This window comes from Cervus canadensis, chromosome 5 (genome assembly GCF_019320065.1).
Source record: "Cervus canadensis isolate Bull #8, Minnesota chromosome 5, ASM1932006v1, whole genome shotgun sequence".
In the NCBI taxonomy this organism is placed as follows: Eukaryota; Metazoa; Chordata; class Mammalia; order Artiodactyla; family Cervidae; genus Cervus; species Cervus canadensis.
The window spans coordinates 31,061,614-31,079,422 of record NC_057390.1 but is presented as its reverse complement, the minus strand read 5'-3'; the positions used below and the strand labels follow the sequence as shown (position 1 = coordinate 31,079,422).

Here is a 17,809-nt window from a genome sequence, read left to right as displayed (position 1 = left end):
TTTCCCAAGCAAATGTTCTAACCAAATTATCACCTAAATTCACTTTATTCTTCCAAGTTTGTTGGGGAAAAAAATACCTCCTTATTTTATTTTGACTTACCTTCTAGTGAAATTGGGCATCCTGTCCCACCCATTTATCAACCATTTGGATCTTCTGTTCTCCACTTGCATGTCTCTATTTTCGTCCATTCTTCCAGTGGGTTTTTGCCTTTGTTCATAGCACTTGATGCATGTTTTTATATTTTAGAGGTGTTAACTCTTGGTCTGTCATATGTACTACAGATATTTCTCCTTTCTGATCTGCATTTTCACTTCATTCAGTTCAGTTCAGTTCAGTCATTCAGTCATGTCTGACTCTGTGACCCCATGAATCGCAGCACGCAAGGCCTCCCTGTCCACCACCAACTCTCGGAGTTTACTCAAACTCGTGCCCACCAAGTCGGTGATGCCATGCAGACATCTCATCCTCTGTCGTCCCCTTCTCCTCCTGCCCCCAATCCCTCCCAGCATCAGGGTCTTTTCCAATGAGTCAACTCTTTGCATCAGGTGGCCAAAGTATTGGAGTTTCAGCTTCAGCATCAGTCCTTCCAATGAACACCCAGAGCTGATCTCCTTTAGGATGGACTGGTTGGATCTCCTTGCAGTCCAAAGGACTCTCAAGAGTCTTCTCCAAAACCAAGGTTCAAAAGCATCAATTCTTCAGTGCTCAGCTTTCCTCACAGTCCAACTCTCACATCCATACATGACCACTTGAAAAATCATAGCCTTGACCAGACAGACCTTTGTTGGCAAAGTAATGTCTCTGCTTTTTAATATGCTGTCTAGATTGGTCATAACTTTCCTTCCAAGGAGTAAGTGTCTTTTAATTTCATGGCTGCAGTCACCATCTGCAGTGATTTTGGAGCCCAAGAAAATAAAGTCTGACACTGTTTCCACTGTCTCCCCATCTAGTTCCCATGAAGTGATGGGACCAGATGCCATGATCTTGGTTTTCTGAATGTTGAGCTTTAAACCAACTTTTTCACTCTCCTCTTTCACTTTCATCAAGAGGCTTTTTAGTTTATCTTCACTTTCTGCCATAAGAGTGGTGTCATCTGCATATCTGAGGTTATTGATATTTGTCCCACAAATCTTGATTCCAGCTTGTGCTTCTTCCAGCCCAGCGTTTCTCATGATGTACTCTTCATATAAGTTAAATAAGCAGGGTGACAATATACAGCCTTGACGTACTCCTTTTCCTATTTGGAACCAGTCTTTTCTGTCACTTCATTAGTGACACCTTTTTCCACATAAAATTATTATTGTTTATGCAGTCAAGTGCGATGATCTTTTGATGCATGGCTTCTTTCCAAGGACTATGATCTATGAAAGTTTCATGTCTACCTTCAAATTACTTCTCACTTTCCCCTAAAAGTTAATATGCCACCTCCAGTCTGGCATTAGTTTAGTTCCTGAAAAGCAAACTCCTTTCTTTCTCAAAGTCATTCCATATATGCATAAATATTACAGCCTCAGAAAGTCTACTTGACTCCCCAGTCTAAATCAGAAACCTCTGCTCTGCTCCTGCGTGGTTCTTGTCATTTTCCTTCATCACTCATTTCAGTTATTGCTTTCAGCCTAATTGTGTGCTTTTTTTGTTGTGTAAATCTTTCCCTCATTATATTTCAGGGTTCATGAGGGAAGGCATCAAGTGTGTTTGGTTAAATCCTCTTCCCTTGGGACTCAGTATAGTCCCTGGAACATAGCAATAGCTCTTCGTATAACTGGTTGACAGCAGGAGTGAATATTCATAGAGAGAACACCATAAACGATGAAGCATTTAAGCTAAGTCTGAGAAATAAGTAATGTTCAGCCAAGCTAGAAAAGAAAGGTCATGAGAGCCAGGTATGAAGATAAAACTTTTATTGGTGTATGGGGATTGGGAGACAGCAATAAAATTATCGCTGTTACTTTCTTTGAGAGAAATGGAAGACAAATTTGAACACGTAGCTGTAGGCAGACCATGAAGAGCTTTTAGAACAGTGGTACTTTAGTAAATACCATGACAATTTCAAGGATTCTAGTAAGAATTTATGGGTACAAAGACCATGCAAAAAGTCTATGAAGCTTGTAGATGATCAAGCTGTGGACACACAGCCATGATCCCCTGGCTTCCCCCAGAGATGAGGGAGAATGTGTGCTCCTCTGATTATTTTCAGGGTCACCAACGTCACATATGATGTGATTGTCCATTGCTTTTTCTGTTCTGTGTGGTGCCGTTAGAGGTAACAGCAGTCCTAGGAGGTGCTCCCTGTTCTCCAGGCACAAAACACAATTTTCTGTGGCTCACATTGCTTCTCATGCAGTGCCTAGATGTCTAGTGAAGACAGTCATCATCTCAATCCCACAACAGTGGATTTCCCTTCAAACACATGCTTTGCTTTGGTGATTTTGAAAGTAGTTGAGAAAACTTTTAGTCCCAGCAGCCAGGCAGGTGGTAAAGTTTTATTGATTTCCAAGTTCTTTCTGAATCTCTAGTTGACTGAGTAGGGATTGAGATATACTAGACATGACCTCCCTCAAGCAGTCTGACCTGCAATAGTAGGCATCAAAATGTGCAGGGCATGGATGGAGCTGATGGCAGGGAAGATGAAACTGGGAGGGATTTGAAATATCCAGCACCACCTCTCAAGAAACCACAGGATGAGGTGAAATTAGTGCATATCGTATAAATCGCCACCTACCTGCTTTCTGCAGCTGTGGCACTTAGACATGAATTTGTGTGAGTCTTTACATGATCACTGTTTTTTGTTTTTTGGTGTTTTTTTTGGCATGTGTTGTATTGAAATACAAGAATGAAAAAATGTAATATTTTTCTCTTTTTGGTTATGGGGAAAGAACCACTAATCTCAATTCAAACACACCACAGGAACCTGCAATTCCAATTTTCTTTTCACAGTATTAATGAAACTAGGTACTGGAAAAGTCAAATCTTTCCTTATAAATCTGAAACCATTTTCAAGGCTAGCCTAGAATTATAATAACTTTCACATCTATTAAGATGCAGTGCAGAACTATTGTCTAATGAGATCATTTTAGGCAACTCTTTTTCTTCAGTGGGGTGGAGACAGAAATTTAAAATTGATTGATTTCTGGTAAGAAAGACTAGTCAAAGACTCTTAAGTGAGAAACAGTTCAGTAAATGCATCTTTCCATTTGTGTTTAAAAAGGATTATTTAAGGCAGAAGGTCTCATAATTTAGGGTACCAGAGTGATATATGTTGAGCATAATGGAGTTTTATGATCCTTTATCTACTCCTCCAGATCTGAAATATATAGCTCAAGTTCCATTTTTTTTAATCATTGGTGTATTTTCTTTATTATTTCTTAATATTGATGATCTCTTACAATTCTTTTTTCCTTGAAGCTTAAAAGCTGAATTTTCATTATCAGTATCTAGTGAAACTCTTGCTTCACCCTTCATATGACAGGGTCACAGTTGATGATGTATGTATATACTAACAGTCTATATTAAAGAAATATATAGTCTATAAGCTCTATACAGTCAGTAAAAACAAGACAGAGAGCTGATTGTGGCTCAGATCATGAAGTCCTTATTGCAAAATTCAGACTGAAATAGAAGAAAATAGGGAAAACCAATCGCCCATTCAGGTATGACCTAAATCAAATCCCTAACGATTATACAGTGGAAGTGAGAAATAGATTTAAGGGACTAGATCTGATAGAGTGCCTGATGAACTATGGATGGAGGTTCATGACATTGCACAGAAGACAGGGAGCAAGACCATCCCCAAGAAAAAGAAATGCAAAAAAGCAAAATGGCTGTCTGAAGAGGCCTTACAAATAGCTGTGAAAAGAAGAGAAGCAAAAAGCAAAAAAGAGGAAAGATATACCCATTTGAATGCAGAGTTCCAAAGAATAGCAAGAAGAGATGAGAAAGCCTTCCTCGGTGATCAGTGCAAAGAAATAGAGGAAAACGATAGGGAAAGACTAGAGATCTCTTCAAGAAAATTAGAGATACCAAGGGAATATTTCATGCAAAGATGGGCTCAATAAAGGATAGAAATGGTATGGACCTGACAGAAGCAGAAGATATTAAGAAGATGTGGCAAGAATACACAGAAAAACTGTACAAAAAAGCTCTTCACCACCCAGATAATCATGATGGTGTGATCACTCACCTAAAGCCAGACATCCTGGAATGTGAAGTCAAGTGGGCCTTAGGAAGCATCACTATGAACAAAGCTAGTGGAAGTGACAGAATTCCAGTTGAGCTATTTCAAATCCTAAAAGATGATACTGTGAAGGTGCTACACTCAATATGCCAGCAAATTTGGAAAACTCAGCAGTGGCCACAGGACTTCAGTTTTCAATCCAATCCCTAAGAAAGGCAATCCCAAAGAATGCTCAAACTACCGCACAATTTCACTCATCTCACACGTTAGTAAGGTAATGCTCAAAATTCTCCAAGCCAGGCTTCAGGAATATGTGAACCGTGAACTTCCAGATGTTCAAGCTGGTTTTAGAAAAGGCAGAGGAACCAGAGATCAAATTGCCAACATCTGCTGGATCATCAAAAATGCAAGAGAGTTCCAGAAAAACATCTGTTTCTGCTTTATTGACTATGCCAAAGCCTTTGACTGTGTGGATCACAATAAACTGTGGAACATTCTGAAAGAGGTGGGAATACCAGACCACCTGACCTGCCTCTTGAGAAATCTGTGTGCAGGTCAGAAAGCAATAGTTAGAACTGGACATGGAACAGACTGGTTCCAAATAGGTAAAGGAGTATGTCAAGACTGTATATTGTCACCCTGCTTATTTAATGCAGAGCACATCATGAGAAACGCTGGGCTGGAAGAAGCAGAAGCTGGAATCAAGATTGCTGGGAGAAATATCAATAACCTCAGATATGCAGATGACACCACCCTTATGGCAGAAAGTGAAGAAGAACTAAAGAGCCTCTTGCTGAAAGTGAAAGAGGGGAGTGGAAAATGTTGGCTTAAAGCTCAACATTCAGAAAATAAAGATCATGGCATCCTGTCCCATCACTTCCTGGCAAATAGATGGGGAAACAGTGGAAACAGTGGCTGACTTTATTTTTTTGGGCTCCAAAATCACTGCAGATGGTGACTGCAGCCATTAAATTAAAAGACACTTAGTCCTTTGAAGGAAAGTTATGACCAACGTAGATAGCATATTAAAAAGCAGAGACATTATTTTGTCAACAAAGGTCCATCTAGTCAAGGCTATGGTTTTCCAGTAGTCATGTATGAATGTGAGAATTGGACTATAAAGAAAGCTGAGCTTTGAAGAATGGATGCTTTTGAACTGTGGTGTTGGAGAAGACTCTTGAGAGTCCCTTGGACCACAGGGAGATCCAACCAGTCCATCCTAAAGGAAATCAGTCCTGAATGTTCATTGAAAGGATTGATGTTGAAGCTGAAACTCCAATATTTTGGCCACCTGATGCGAAGAGCTGACTTATTTGAAAACACCCTGATGCTGGGAAAGATTGAGGGCAGGAGGAGAAGGGGATGACAGAGGATGAGATGGCTGGATGGCATCACCGACTCAATGGACATGAATTTGAGTAAACTTCGGGAGTTGGTGATGGATAGGGAGGCCTGGCATGCTGCAGTCCATGGGGTTGCAAAGAGTCAGACATGACTGAGCGACTGAACTGAAGTGAACTGAATATTGAAGAAATAAAGCCAACAATACAAATGGCCTGGGAACCACGATCTCACCCTGAAAAGCTAACTTTGGAAACAGCATGAATACAATAAGATTACAGTGAAAGAACACTCATCAAGTATACAAAATATTTTCATAAAACTGACAATTTGAGTGATAAAAAGAGCGTCTGATGACATGGTTATTGCCTTGGTGAAATACAAGTTTCCACTACCCACCTCATTTTCTGTAACAGGAATTAGGACTTTAAGCATTGTTTCTCTTGTAAAACATTATGTAAAAACATAAATCAAGAGCAGTTTTGTTTTTTAATAACAAAATTAATTTAATTGCTCTGTTCCAACCTCAGATGGATTTCAGATTCTTTCCACTGCACAGTGAAACCTACTTGGAAAAACTCATTAATGTTTGAAAATTTACCTTTCAAAATGAAGAGTTATTTTAGAACTTCAGCTGTGAATCATCTTTCAGAGACAATATGAGGGTTTTATTCTCCCCCTGTGTGTAGACTAAGGTTATGACCAGACCAGACACAAACTGGCAAACTGGTAAGGACAGGCTCAGGTGCAAAGCTGAATGGCCTAACATGCTCCTCATCTTACCATCTTCATAATCAAAGTTCTTTTTAATTGTAAGAAAACATTATTTCATTTGATAAAACTTTGAATTTCATTCTGTAAACAAATTTAGGAAGTTAGAGTAAAGCAGGACTATTTAAAGCACCAAAACTGTATTTTAATGAAAGAATTACATTGAGAGTTTTTTTTTTTTTACAGTTGGGACAGTTTTAAAGTGTGGTGTAAAATCAGGAACTTGGCAATAAGTTTTGTTCCTCATTGAACACCCGGCTGAGTGAGGCACCAGCTTCAAAAGGCAGAGTTCTGACCTCGCTGGCCTGGCCTTCTTCATTTACCCAGTGAGGGGATCACTGTGCTCTCTGGGGGTCATCTAGAAAGATATCAAGAGCTGAGAGAGGGATGCAGAGAAGAGCTAGGGAAGGGGAGGAAGTCAGCAAGAGAGAAGGCAGGCAGGAGCATGGAGTAGGTGACAGACAACCAAAGGAGCTAGTGAAAAATGAGATTTACCACAGGGTCCTCTCTGTTTTACAGCCTATTGTGTCTCTTAAACCTGTTTGTTCCATGGTGTTTCTTAACTAGATCTAGATTAGTTCCTATTTGGGAAAATAATACTCTTTCACAGATACAGTGCCAAGATCTGTGTTAAAATAAAAAGGACCATTTCTTTTTCTATGGTGGTAGTTTTAAAAAACTATGCAGCAAGTTAAGGCTAAGTTAAATTTTTAAATATTTCACTTTAATTTTTTTGTGCAGAGCAAAAAATGCAATTATTCTTCTTATGTCACAAGGCCCTGGAATATGACTTTTGCACTTACTATGCATTTTCACAGTGAATTATTATCTGATGTAACCTAAAATTGGTTCGGGGTATCATGTGGAAATATGTTAATAACTGTCCTAGCACCTGAAAGACAGTGTCTTTCTAAGTAACCACGGTAATGATTTGATAGTGAAAAATGAGAGAAATCGTAGTACTAGTTTTTAGGATTTTTGATACTCTGGGTCAAAACAGACCATGTGGGAAATTAGAGACCATCAGATCTTCCTGAATATTTGAGAGAGAAAGAGAATTAAAAATCAGTTTTTATGTGTCCTTAAGATAGCACTATCTTTACACAGGCAAGGTTTTCCAGACAAGAATACTGGAGTGGGTTGCCATTTCCTTCGCCAGGGGATCTTCCCAACCCAGGGATCAAACCCGGGTCTCCCGCATTGTAGGCAGATGCTTTATGATCTGAGCTACCAGGGAAGCGAGTGGTATCTTTACACAAGTCCCAGAAATAGTCCCATAGCCATTTGGCTGAGAAGTGGCTTATATGAAAGAGGTTATAACCCTTGTGACAGCCTTGAGTCCTTGCCACTACAACCAGTACTTTTGAGTCACTTAGGCAAAAATACCAGCAAAAATGAAAAGTCTTCATCTTGCCGTTAAGGAGGACATGTGCACTTTCCCCACATGTAGTAGACCTAGCACTTCCATTCTGTTTCCTGGGGGATATGTGATGATTGTCATCCTTCAGCAAAACTTAAGATACAATTACATGGGAAGATTTTAAGTAAAATAATTTATCACTATAGTGTTCATATAAACTATATGTAATTCATGATGCCTTTTATTTTATGAATCATTAAAATGGGATATATGGGAATAAACACATAGGATATTTCGTCTTCTCTACTTCTTTTTTGGCTAGCAAGCTATCCTCAAATCAAACTGTGTGCCACCAGTGGAGTTGAATACTTGTCCATTTCCAGTTATAACGAATAATATGTAAATACCTTGGCTTATTCACTGTCCATCATCAGTCCTACTGAAGTTTTCCATTGATCTGGGCTCCTTGTTCCTCTGAGCCCCATATAATGAGTTGGTCATGTTAGCTTAGCTTTACCTACAAACCAGTCAACTTTTGACTGTTTGGGGACTTGTTGCTAATCTATACCCATTCCATTCTTTTAGCACCTCTCTCATATTCTCTTTTACATGTTTTTTTAAGTGTTCTCATCACTTGCTGCAACAAATAAGGGAGACCAAGTAAAAGTAAAATTTAGTTTATTTATTTGGTTTTTAGCGCTAATGAGAAAAAAACACATTGTAGATTTTAAAAAGTTATTTATAATGTCTCAATTCAGTTTACTAGTAAATATAAAGAGAATGCAAAATCCCAAAGTCATTAAATACAATTGCTTAGGGAGGTCTCTGATTAGATTTCTTTCTTCACACTGTTATGAATGGTGAAGAAATGACTATTTTTTAATAAAAAAATTTTTAACCAATTTATATAAGAAGGTGTTTAGCCTTTTTAGGCTTCCCTGGTAGCTCAGACAGTAAAGAATCTGCCTGCAATGTGGGACACCTGAGTTCAATCCCTGGGTCGGGAAGATCCCCCAGAGAAGGGAATGGCAACCCATTCCAGTATTCTTGTCTGGAGAATTCCATGGAAAGAGGAGCCTAGTGACCTACAAAGAGTCAAACATGACTGGGCAACTAACACTAGCCTTTTTAGCCATTTATTCTATTCTCTACATTTAAATTCAGAGGAAATTCCTCAGAGATACTTCAGTGATCATCAAAATAAACCATTAATGACCATCAGTAAGGGAAACCACATTTATAATTCATAAAAATATTTAAATTTCTCTAGGCTTTTTTGTTCTCTGAGAGAGATGTCCCATTAACTCTTAAGCGTATATGGTGAAACAGATCACCAGCCCAGGTGGGATGCATGAGACAAGTGCTCGGGCCTGGTGCACTGGGAAGACCCAGAGGAATCGGGTGGAGAGGGAGGTGGGAGGGGAGATCGGGATGGGGAATACGTGTAAATCTATGGCTGATTCATATCAATGTATGACAAAACCCACTGAAATGTTGTGAAGTAATTAGCCTCCAACTAATAAAAAAATAAATAAATAAATAATTTAAAAAAAAATACTTAAGTGATCTTAGCATAAAAATTAAGAAAATTATCACTTCGCTTTCAGATTGGAAGCATAAGCAGAAAACATTGTTAAATAATCAATTAGATATGGAAGCAACTGCATATTCCAAATAGACCTATCATAATACCTGTGGTGGTTATTAATTTTCAATGTGAATCAGGAAAAAAGGGGGGTAAAATGTTTCTTCATTGGGTTTGGGGTGGGGGATTGGCAGGCTATTTTCATGATATTTAGAATTCTTGTTTATGTATGGGTTACAGAGCTGTTTCAGGACTGCATGAGAAGCAACATTTTGGCCAGAGTCCCAAAAGAGACAAGTGTTTTCCTTAACGGGGAGGCATTTCTCAAATAGCTGTATGGCAAAGCAGAAGCACTTGAGGCTTTTGATTTGGTCTTTGTCATCTCATTCTAGTTTTACCATCAATTTGGTTTTGGTGTGCTCCTTCAACAGTTGTGAAAACGTATCAGAAATTTTTGAGCAGATAAAAATCAGATTAAAATTCTCTGATAAGATAGTCCATTTACAAGACCTACTCCTAAATGGGAAAAAAAAAAAAAAAGTACATATATATTCTTAGTTTAGAAAATGTAAAATGTAGAGACTTCCCTCTTGGTCCAATGGGTAAGACTGCATGCTCCCAATGCAGGGGGCACTGGTTCGATCCCTGGTCAAGGAACTAGATCCCACGTGCCACAACTAAGAGTTCTCTGTGGCCCCAACTTAAAAAAAATCCTGCATGCAGTAACTAAAGATCCGGCCTGCTGCAACTAAGACCCAGCACAGCTGAATAAATAAATTAAATATCTTTTTTGAAAAAGAAAAGAAAATGTAAACTCTGCATTCCATTAAAACTCTCAAGTCTGACTATCATGAACTATATGATTAGGATTTTATCTCTCTTCTCCCCATTTACTTCTGACAGATAAAGTGAGGTAATTATGAAAATGTGTTTAAAAGGAAAGCATTCCATCAGGTGGGGCAAATGACTTAGGTAATGTTTAAATAAAACCCTTTTCCAGCTTTTGAGACACCATGGTGAGAGAATGCTCCACAAAATGAGCAAGTAGAAAGTCGTCATTTAGTGAAAGTTAGCAGCTGAGCTAATTGGCAGACTTTGGCAAAGATGACGGTATTTGAAAGAGAAAGTGCTGCCTTTGGTTTGTCAGGCAGTGACAGAGTTCCCGAGATAGGTTCTGTTCTTGAGAGGAAATTAATTTCCTGTAATCAAATGCTGTGGATTATAGTCTTCGTCGCCTTCTGCCTTGGCCACAGAAGCAACTCCAAGGCGTTTTAATTTGGCAACATTACATGCGCTTTTGTAAAACAAGCAGGGGATATATTCAGCATACAAAGGTTTCACCTGCTACATTTTGTAGCTCCAGAGCATATTGCTTCTTTGAAAGCTGTTCCTTTGTTAGTGACTATATCTGTAAGGCTTTATTTGGGGAAGGAAAGGAAAGTGACGGCAAGAAACCCACATTTGGCAGATGAAATCTTGGTGATGTTTGAAAATGGAATTACAAAGCAGTATGGTGCTAAGTGATAGATAAATGGTCCCCGATAGCTAATAGGGACTTTTGTAGAAGTATTTTAAAAATCACTAATAATAGTGTAATAAAAGTACCATTTTAGTCTTTGTGAAATGTTCAATTTCTGGTGTGTGTATATATACACATAAAACCTTCCACATATACACACATACATATATTCAATATTGAGATTATGTAAATTCATTCTGCATAATTTACAAAGAATATCATTTTGAAAATTATAGAATTTTTAATTCATTACATCTGAAAAGTTATCTTTTTTCTGTAAGACAAGGGAAAAGATGGAGATTCAGAGAAAGAGAGAAAACATAAATCCTTAGAGAAACATGACCTGGGATCAGAGATGGGATAGAATACTACCTCTCTATAGTTCCTTTTCTTCTAAGTTGTTTTAAATAGTAAGTTTATAAGGTAAAAAAAGAGAACCGTTCCTCTCTCTTCCAAATCTACAAGCTAAACCCCAGGACTTTTTCTCCCTATCTGTGACTGACTAAGCCTTGGAGAAAAATGAGTGCCCCCGCAATCCACTTCGTGTACCCAAGGAAGAACTTTATACTTTGGAAAGACATAATGAGAGTTTTATCAACTGAATAAAAGTGAGGCAGTCAGCCCTTTATTTATGATCATCTGCTAGGTACTGAATTTTGAGTCAAAATCATTCTAGATAGTCTTTAAAGTATATAAAAATATTTTCTTACTTTCTCCTCTCAAACTTGGTCTTGGTGATCACTCAACCACTGCCAGTAAATGAATAATATACATATATATTTATGTAAACAGATAAACCTTCAAAAGTAAAGTAGATCAGTTCTGTTTTAGTTTGTATGATTGTGAGTAATGCTCACTTCCGCAGCACATATACTAAAATTGGAACGATACAGAGATTAGTAGGACACCAGGGATGACACAAATTCATGAAGCCTTCCAGAGTTTTACGAACATCTCATACAGCTCAATCTCAAAAAAATAAACAACCCATTAAAAATTTGGGCAGAAGACCTAAACAGACATTTCTCCAAAGAAGACATACAGATGGCCAACAAACACATGAAAAGATATTCAACATCACTATTAGAGAAATGCAAATCAAAACTGCAATGAGGTATCACTTCACATCTGTCAGAATGGCCATCATCAAAAAATCTACAAACAATATGTTCTGGAGAGGGTGTGGAGAAAAGAGAATCCTCTTGCATTGTTAGTGAGAATCTAAATTGATACAGCCACTATAGGAGAAGAGTATGGAGTTTCTTTTAGAAAGTAAAAATAGAACTACTATATGACCCAGCAGTCCCACTACTTCCCCCAGAGAAAACCATAATTCAAAAAGACATGTGTACCCCAGTGTTCACAGCAGCAGTATTTACAATAGCCAGGACATGGAAGAACCTAAATATGCATCTGCACGGGAGTGGATAAAGAAGATGTGGTACGTGTATACAGTGGAATATTACTCAGCCATAAAAAGGAACAAAGCTGAATCATTTGTAGAGACATGGATGAACCTAGCAACTGTCATACAGAGTGAAGTAAGTCAGAGAAAAACAAGTATATTAATGTGTATATGAGGAATATAGTAAAATGGCATAAATGATGATATTTGCAAAGCAGAAATAGAGACCGAGACATAGAGAACAAATGTATGGATACCAAGGGGGATAGGAGGAAGTGGGATGACTCGGAAGATTGGGATTGACATATACATACTATTGATCAAGCATATGTGATATAAGAACCTACTGTATAACACAGGGAGCTCCACTCAGTGCTCTGTGGTGACCTCAATGGGAAGGAAATCCAAGAAAGAGGAGATATATGTGTATATAAAACTGATTCACTTTGCTATGCAGTAGAAACTAACATTGTCAAGCAACTATTCTCCATAGTTGGAGTATAGTATGTAGAGTATACTAGATAAAATTAATTTCTAAAAATTGTGACTAAAATAACACTTTGAAAAGCAGGCAGTTTGACTCTTCAAAATGCCTGTTTCATCTTATTGTTCAATACTGTATTCATTGCAAGAGGAGGCAATGTGATTTCTGAAGGAATCCTAAAGTTAGCTATCCTGTTTCAGTCAAGAGTTAGCCATAAGCGGTCTGTATCAACATCAATTTGATTCTTAAAATGATTATTCTCTAATATTGTAGAGTCCTTATGATGCTATACTTTTATTTTCCATGTTGAAGTTATTGCTTTTCATCTAACCCATCAATTTGGCCCTTTAGAACTACATGGAGCTAATTTGGAGCTACGCTTACAACACCCTATAAACAAAAGTGATCTGTGAAAAAGAAAAGATGGTAACAGATCGCTCTCTCAATGGTATGATTCATAGTCCCTAGTTTTTAGTGACCCCCAGATGTAGGCATCACTACACTTACTAGCTTCAGTATCCTTTTTCAAGAGCAGTAGGCACAGGCACTATCCATTAGGCATGAAAATAGATGGTAAATGTGACCCTCTGACCTTCAGGAAGCTCCATAATCACTCGGTGTTTTTTCTCACCCTCTTTCCTACAGCCAACCCGACACGGGCAGGCGGGAGAGAGCCGTACCCGGGCTCAGCGGAAGTGATCCGGGAGTCCAGCAGCACCACGGGCATGGTCGTGGGGATCGTAGCCGCCGCCGCCCTGTGCATCCTCATTCTGCTCTACGCCATGTACAAGTACAGAAACCGGGATGAAGGCTCGTACCACGTGGACGAGAGTCGAAACTACATCAGTAACTCAGCGCAGTCCAATGGGGCTGTGGTAAAGGAGAAGCAACCCAGCAGTGCTAAAAGCTCCAACAAAAACAAGAAGAACAAGGATAAAGAGTATTACGTCTGAGCCCAAGATCTGAAAAAGGACCCTTGTATAGAAATAGTCTTCATTTTATCCGAGACATAATATAAACTTATTTACTTTCCTTTTTATGAAGCACATACAAAAGAAGACAGGGAATGCAATCAGGAAGGAAAGACTGTTTTTAAAAAATAAAAACAAGTATCTCATGCTCTTGTTTCTCCAAAAAAGAAAAAAAAAAAAAAAACAGGGGCCAATAAATTCCTTAACATCCACAGTGTTTTAATTTACTCTGCCTGTCTTTATGTTGCTGGAACATTTCTAAAAGACAGTGATGACCACATGCATTCATAAAGCAAAGGAGTATTACAACATCGGGAGGTACAACACAAAAACAACACAAATCACAACACAGAAAAAGAAGCTACCTATGATCCCAGATTTAGCCGAAGTGCTAGCGCTTTCCTGAGAAATCAGTTAGTCTGATGGCCAGAGAAGACTGTCATGTTGAGTGGCTCCACCTGCAAACCTTTTCCGAGTTCACCGCCTGGCACAACTGCAACAGTGGCTGAAACGAACTTGCACTTGAAAAGAAGTGCTGACTTTTTTGAAGACTTGTGTAGGAACACATTCAAAAAGCCCCTTTCTGGTGGTGAGGGAAAAGAAAGTATGGAGGCCTTATTTTCAACAATGTGAAAGATAAGGCACGTTTTCACACTAAAATTTCAAAACAGAAACAACAACAACAAATAAACAAGAAGGTATAGATGCAATCATTGGGAAATTTTCATGCACGCTTAATATGTTATTACATATGTTTATATAAAATCCATCTCTGTGTGCTTTCTGGACTGTGATAAGTGATGTTTTATAGCCTGTTGTATAGAAAATGCAAACTATATCTCTGCTCTTCAGCCCTTTTTGGTAAATTCAATGTTATAAGTGTTGCTAACTATAGGGAGTTTTATGACATCAGATCAGCAATTATTTCAGGGTGTTTTTTTTTTTTTGCCACCATTATAAATTGCCACAATTACTTAAATTTTTTTTTAAATTACAATGTAGTGTTTATTCTAAGGAAGATATGTATGAATGTATATAAAAAGACAGCTACTTTTTTTTCCTTTACATGTACAGCCTTCATTCTGTTGCAATTAAGTTTTAGTATTTGTATGAAAGGTGTGGATTAGAAGGCAAACTATATACATATGTATCTTATAATCTTCTTTACTCCCCCAAATACTCAATTTCCCACATACATTCCCATTCATGATCACAGATATGTGCGCGCTCGCGCACACACACACACACACACACACACACACAAATCCAGAGGAATCCATCAGAGAGGATGGAAGACCCAAACATACATATAATAGAAAATATTTACTGACAAGTTGAAAAGCAGGAAGGAAGATAGTTGTGCCAAGATACTGATGACAAATGGGGTGATTTGCTTCACTGAGATATGCTCCCAGGAAACTTCCAGAAGATTTTAGTCCCTAAAGAAATGGAACCTTTTCTTATCAAGTAAACTATCACTGGTATATTGCTGCATGAATATGAACCTTTAAGTGGGCAGGTTACAGAAGCAAAATTGATTGATCTATACCTTAACCCTGGCTGCTACAATTGAAAACTTTGTTTCCCAATAAAATTATATATATAGTCTCTGAACCTGATGTGCATGATAAACATTTTTGGAAAGTAAACACTTTCTCAACTAAAAAAGTATTTTCAGTAATTTTTGATTCTATATTACTATCCATTTAAGAAAATCACTATCTGTTGATTATTGACTATAATTTAACTTTTCTGGTTTTACATATATATCATTAAATATAGCTTTAGTTTAACACACATTAAGTAGTGGAAACATATAGATTATACGCTTGTTTTGCATATTGTTTCAATGATGTTCATAGCAATAAATTATTAGTCTGAGAAGGCAATGCAAAGGAAATGCAATATTAGATTGGAAGGTGATGTCTCAGTAAAAATTGGTTGCATTACTTTAACATCTCCTAAAAGAATATTAGATTTTATAGAAGAGAAGAATAATTTTACAATTTGCTTTAATCAGAAAAGGCAAAAAAATGCAAAACATCTTTTGTGATACTTCAGTTGATGAAAAAAGCCAAGAAGTGGCCTGGATTACAGACATACAGCACCTTAGATATATGTATAATTCATAGAAAATCACCACCATCTATGGTTGCCAAGTAATTGTCATATATGAAAAGTCCTAAAGGCTTTTCATGACCCAGAAAGTAGAGGTATGAAACTAAAATTTAGTATTGATTACTTGTGTTTCAGATTTTCTTCTTTTTTAATTTGCCAGGTTAAAGAATTCATAAGTTTCTTTGTAGTTGCTGTTTTCCTCTCATCCAGTCTTACTCAGGGAAAGCCAGTGAAACAGAAGGTAAATATAAAACCACTCATTTACATCTTGAGGTTTGAAAGAAACAGTTGCTTTTCCATTTGATCTACTGAACTTGAACTAGTTTCCATCCGGAAAGATTCTAAATTGTGATCGAAAATAACTGAAATAATGGTATTTTTAAGCAGTATATCTCTGAAGCATGTTGTTTGGAATTGATTTCAGTGTTTCTTTCCAGCATAAATTTTAAAATTTCATGCAATATTGTTGGTAAAAATATTTCCAATATAATGGCCTACACGAAATCTAGCAATTTTTTTTTCTTGTTTTCTTCTTTCTTTGTGAATGGACAAAGAAAAGAGAAGAACAGAAACTAGGGAGAGAAAAGGCATGAATGAAATCCCAAGTATCTTCATACCAAATGTATCAGGGTTCCATGTGTAGTTGGCAGTTAATAGAGGATTTCACACTACCTGGCATAAATTTGATTACATCTCTAGACTGTAACTTTTCTGATTGAGTATGCTTCTTTTTTAATCCATGTTATGTGTTGCCTTTTTTTAAAAAAAAAAAAACACAAAAAAACAAACACTACAATAATGTGTGAGGTGGTCAATCCCTAAGACATCAAAGAAAGGCCACATGACCCTACCCTTCTAGTGCTTCGTGTGATTGGGTATCTAAGGGTTTTGTTTTGTTTTGTTTTTCTGTTGCAAGGCCAACTTATCCATTATTGGAAATGCTAAGCAAGTGGAATTTACTGTTTTGTTAATAAAATATTTCTTAATACAATGGCAGTTTTATTGATTTTTTTTTAAAGTAATTGCGACACCCTTTGAGGACAAAGTGGCACCATAAAGAAGACTGCATTTGAAAGGAAAACCCATCCTTAGACAAGCAGAGGAAAACTACCGACCCTGTGTTTTCTGGACTTTAATATTCATTAAATTAAGCACCACTACCCTGACACACTTTAAGATGCAGCCACTAAATACACCTTTGTTTGCATCTTTTTTTTTTTTTTTTTCATCTTTTTCATCTTATTGTGCGTGAGACTGCAAACTCCTGGAATGAGCTGAAAACAACATGAAATTGCTCATTTCATAAGTGTGGTTTTTTCTCCATAAAAAGGATTATAATTCTGGTTAAGTAAATTTGTGATTAAATTTACTTAGTTGTGATTCCTTACTTCTAGGTTCTTATAGCTTCCTCTCATTGGTTCCGATTCTCTTTGTGCAAAACAGAATGTACCCCACATTCCACATGACCACCTTTCCAATATTGTCATCCACCTTCCATGCTTGGCAGGGTTTTCTCTTCTTCAGTCGTAACCTTCTAGTTTCCCTTGGCTGTTACTTAAATTATATGGATGCTTAAGTTCTCGTAATCTTAATACTCTTCTCTTGAACCTCTGTTCTTCTCAAAATGTGATATCAGTTCAGTTCAGTCGCTCAGTCGTGTCTGACTCTTTGCGACCCCATGAATCGCGGCATGCAAGGCCTCCCTGTCCATCACCAACTCCCGGAGTTTACTCAAACTCATGCCCATCGAGTCGCTGATGCCATCCAACCATCTCATCCTCTGTCATCCCCTTCTCCTCCTGCCCCCAATCCCTCCCAGCATCAGGGTCTTTTCCAATGAGTCAACTCTTCACATGAGGTGGCCAAAGTATTGGAGTTTCAGCTTCAGCATCAGTCCTTCCAATGAACACCCAGGACTGATCTTCAGGATGGACTGGATGGATCTCCTTGCAGTCCAAGGGACTCTCAAGAGTCTTCTCCAACACCATAGTTCAAAGGCATCAATTTTTCACTGCTCAGCTTTCTTCAGAGTCCAACTGTCACATCCATACATGACCACTGGAAAAACCATAGCCTTGAC

At 37.8% G+C, this 17,809-nt stretch overlaps 1 protein-coding gene and 1 pseudogene across 22 annotated transcripts in view; both read left to right on the top strand.

The window, feature by feature from the left end:
• The window catches only part of NRXN1 (neurexin 1), a 1,158,814-nt gene extending 1,142,094 nt beyond the window's left edge, over positions 1-16,720 (top strand). For all 22 annotated transcript variants that reach the window (XM_043468541.1, XM_043468544.1, XM_043468543.1 and 19 more), the window contains one exon: positions 13,286-16,720. In XM_043468541.1, the coding sequence (XP_043324476.1) occupies positions 13,286-13,593 (308 nt within the window). In that variant the 3' untranslated portion in view covers positions 13,594-16,720. The remainder of the gene's footprint in view (positions 1-13,285) is intronic.
• LOC122442756 lies at positions 11,601-11,697 on the top strand (annotated as a pseudogene).
• Positions 16,721-17,809: the final 1,089 nt, after the last annotated feature.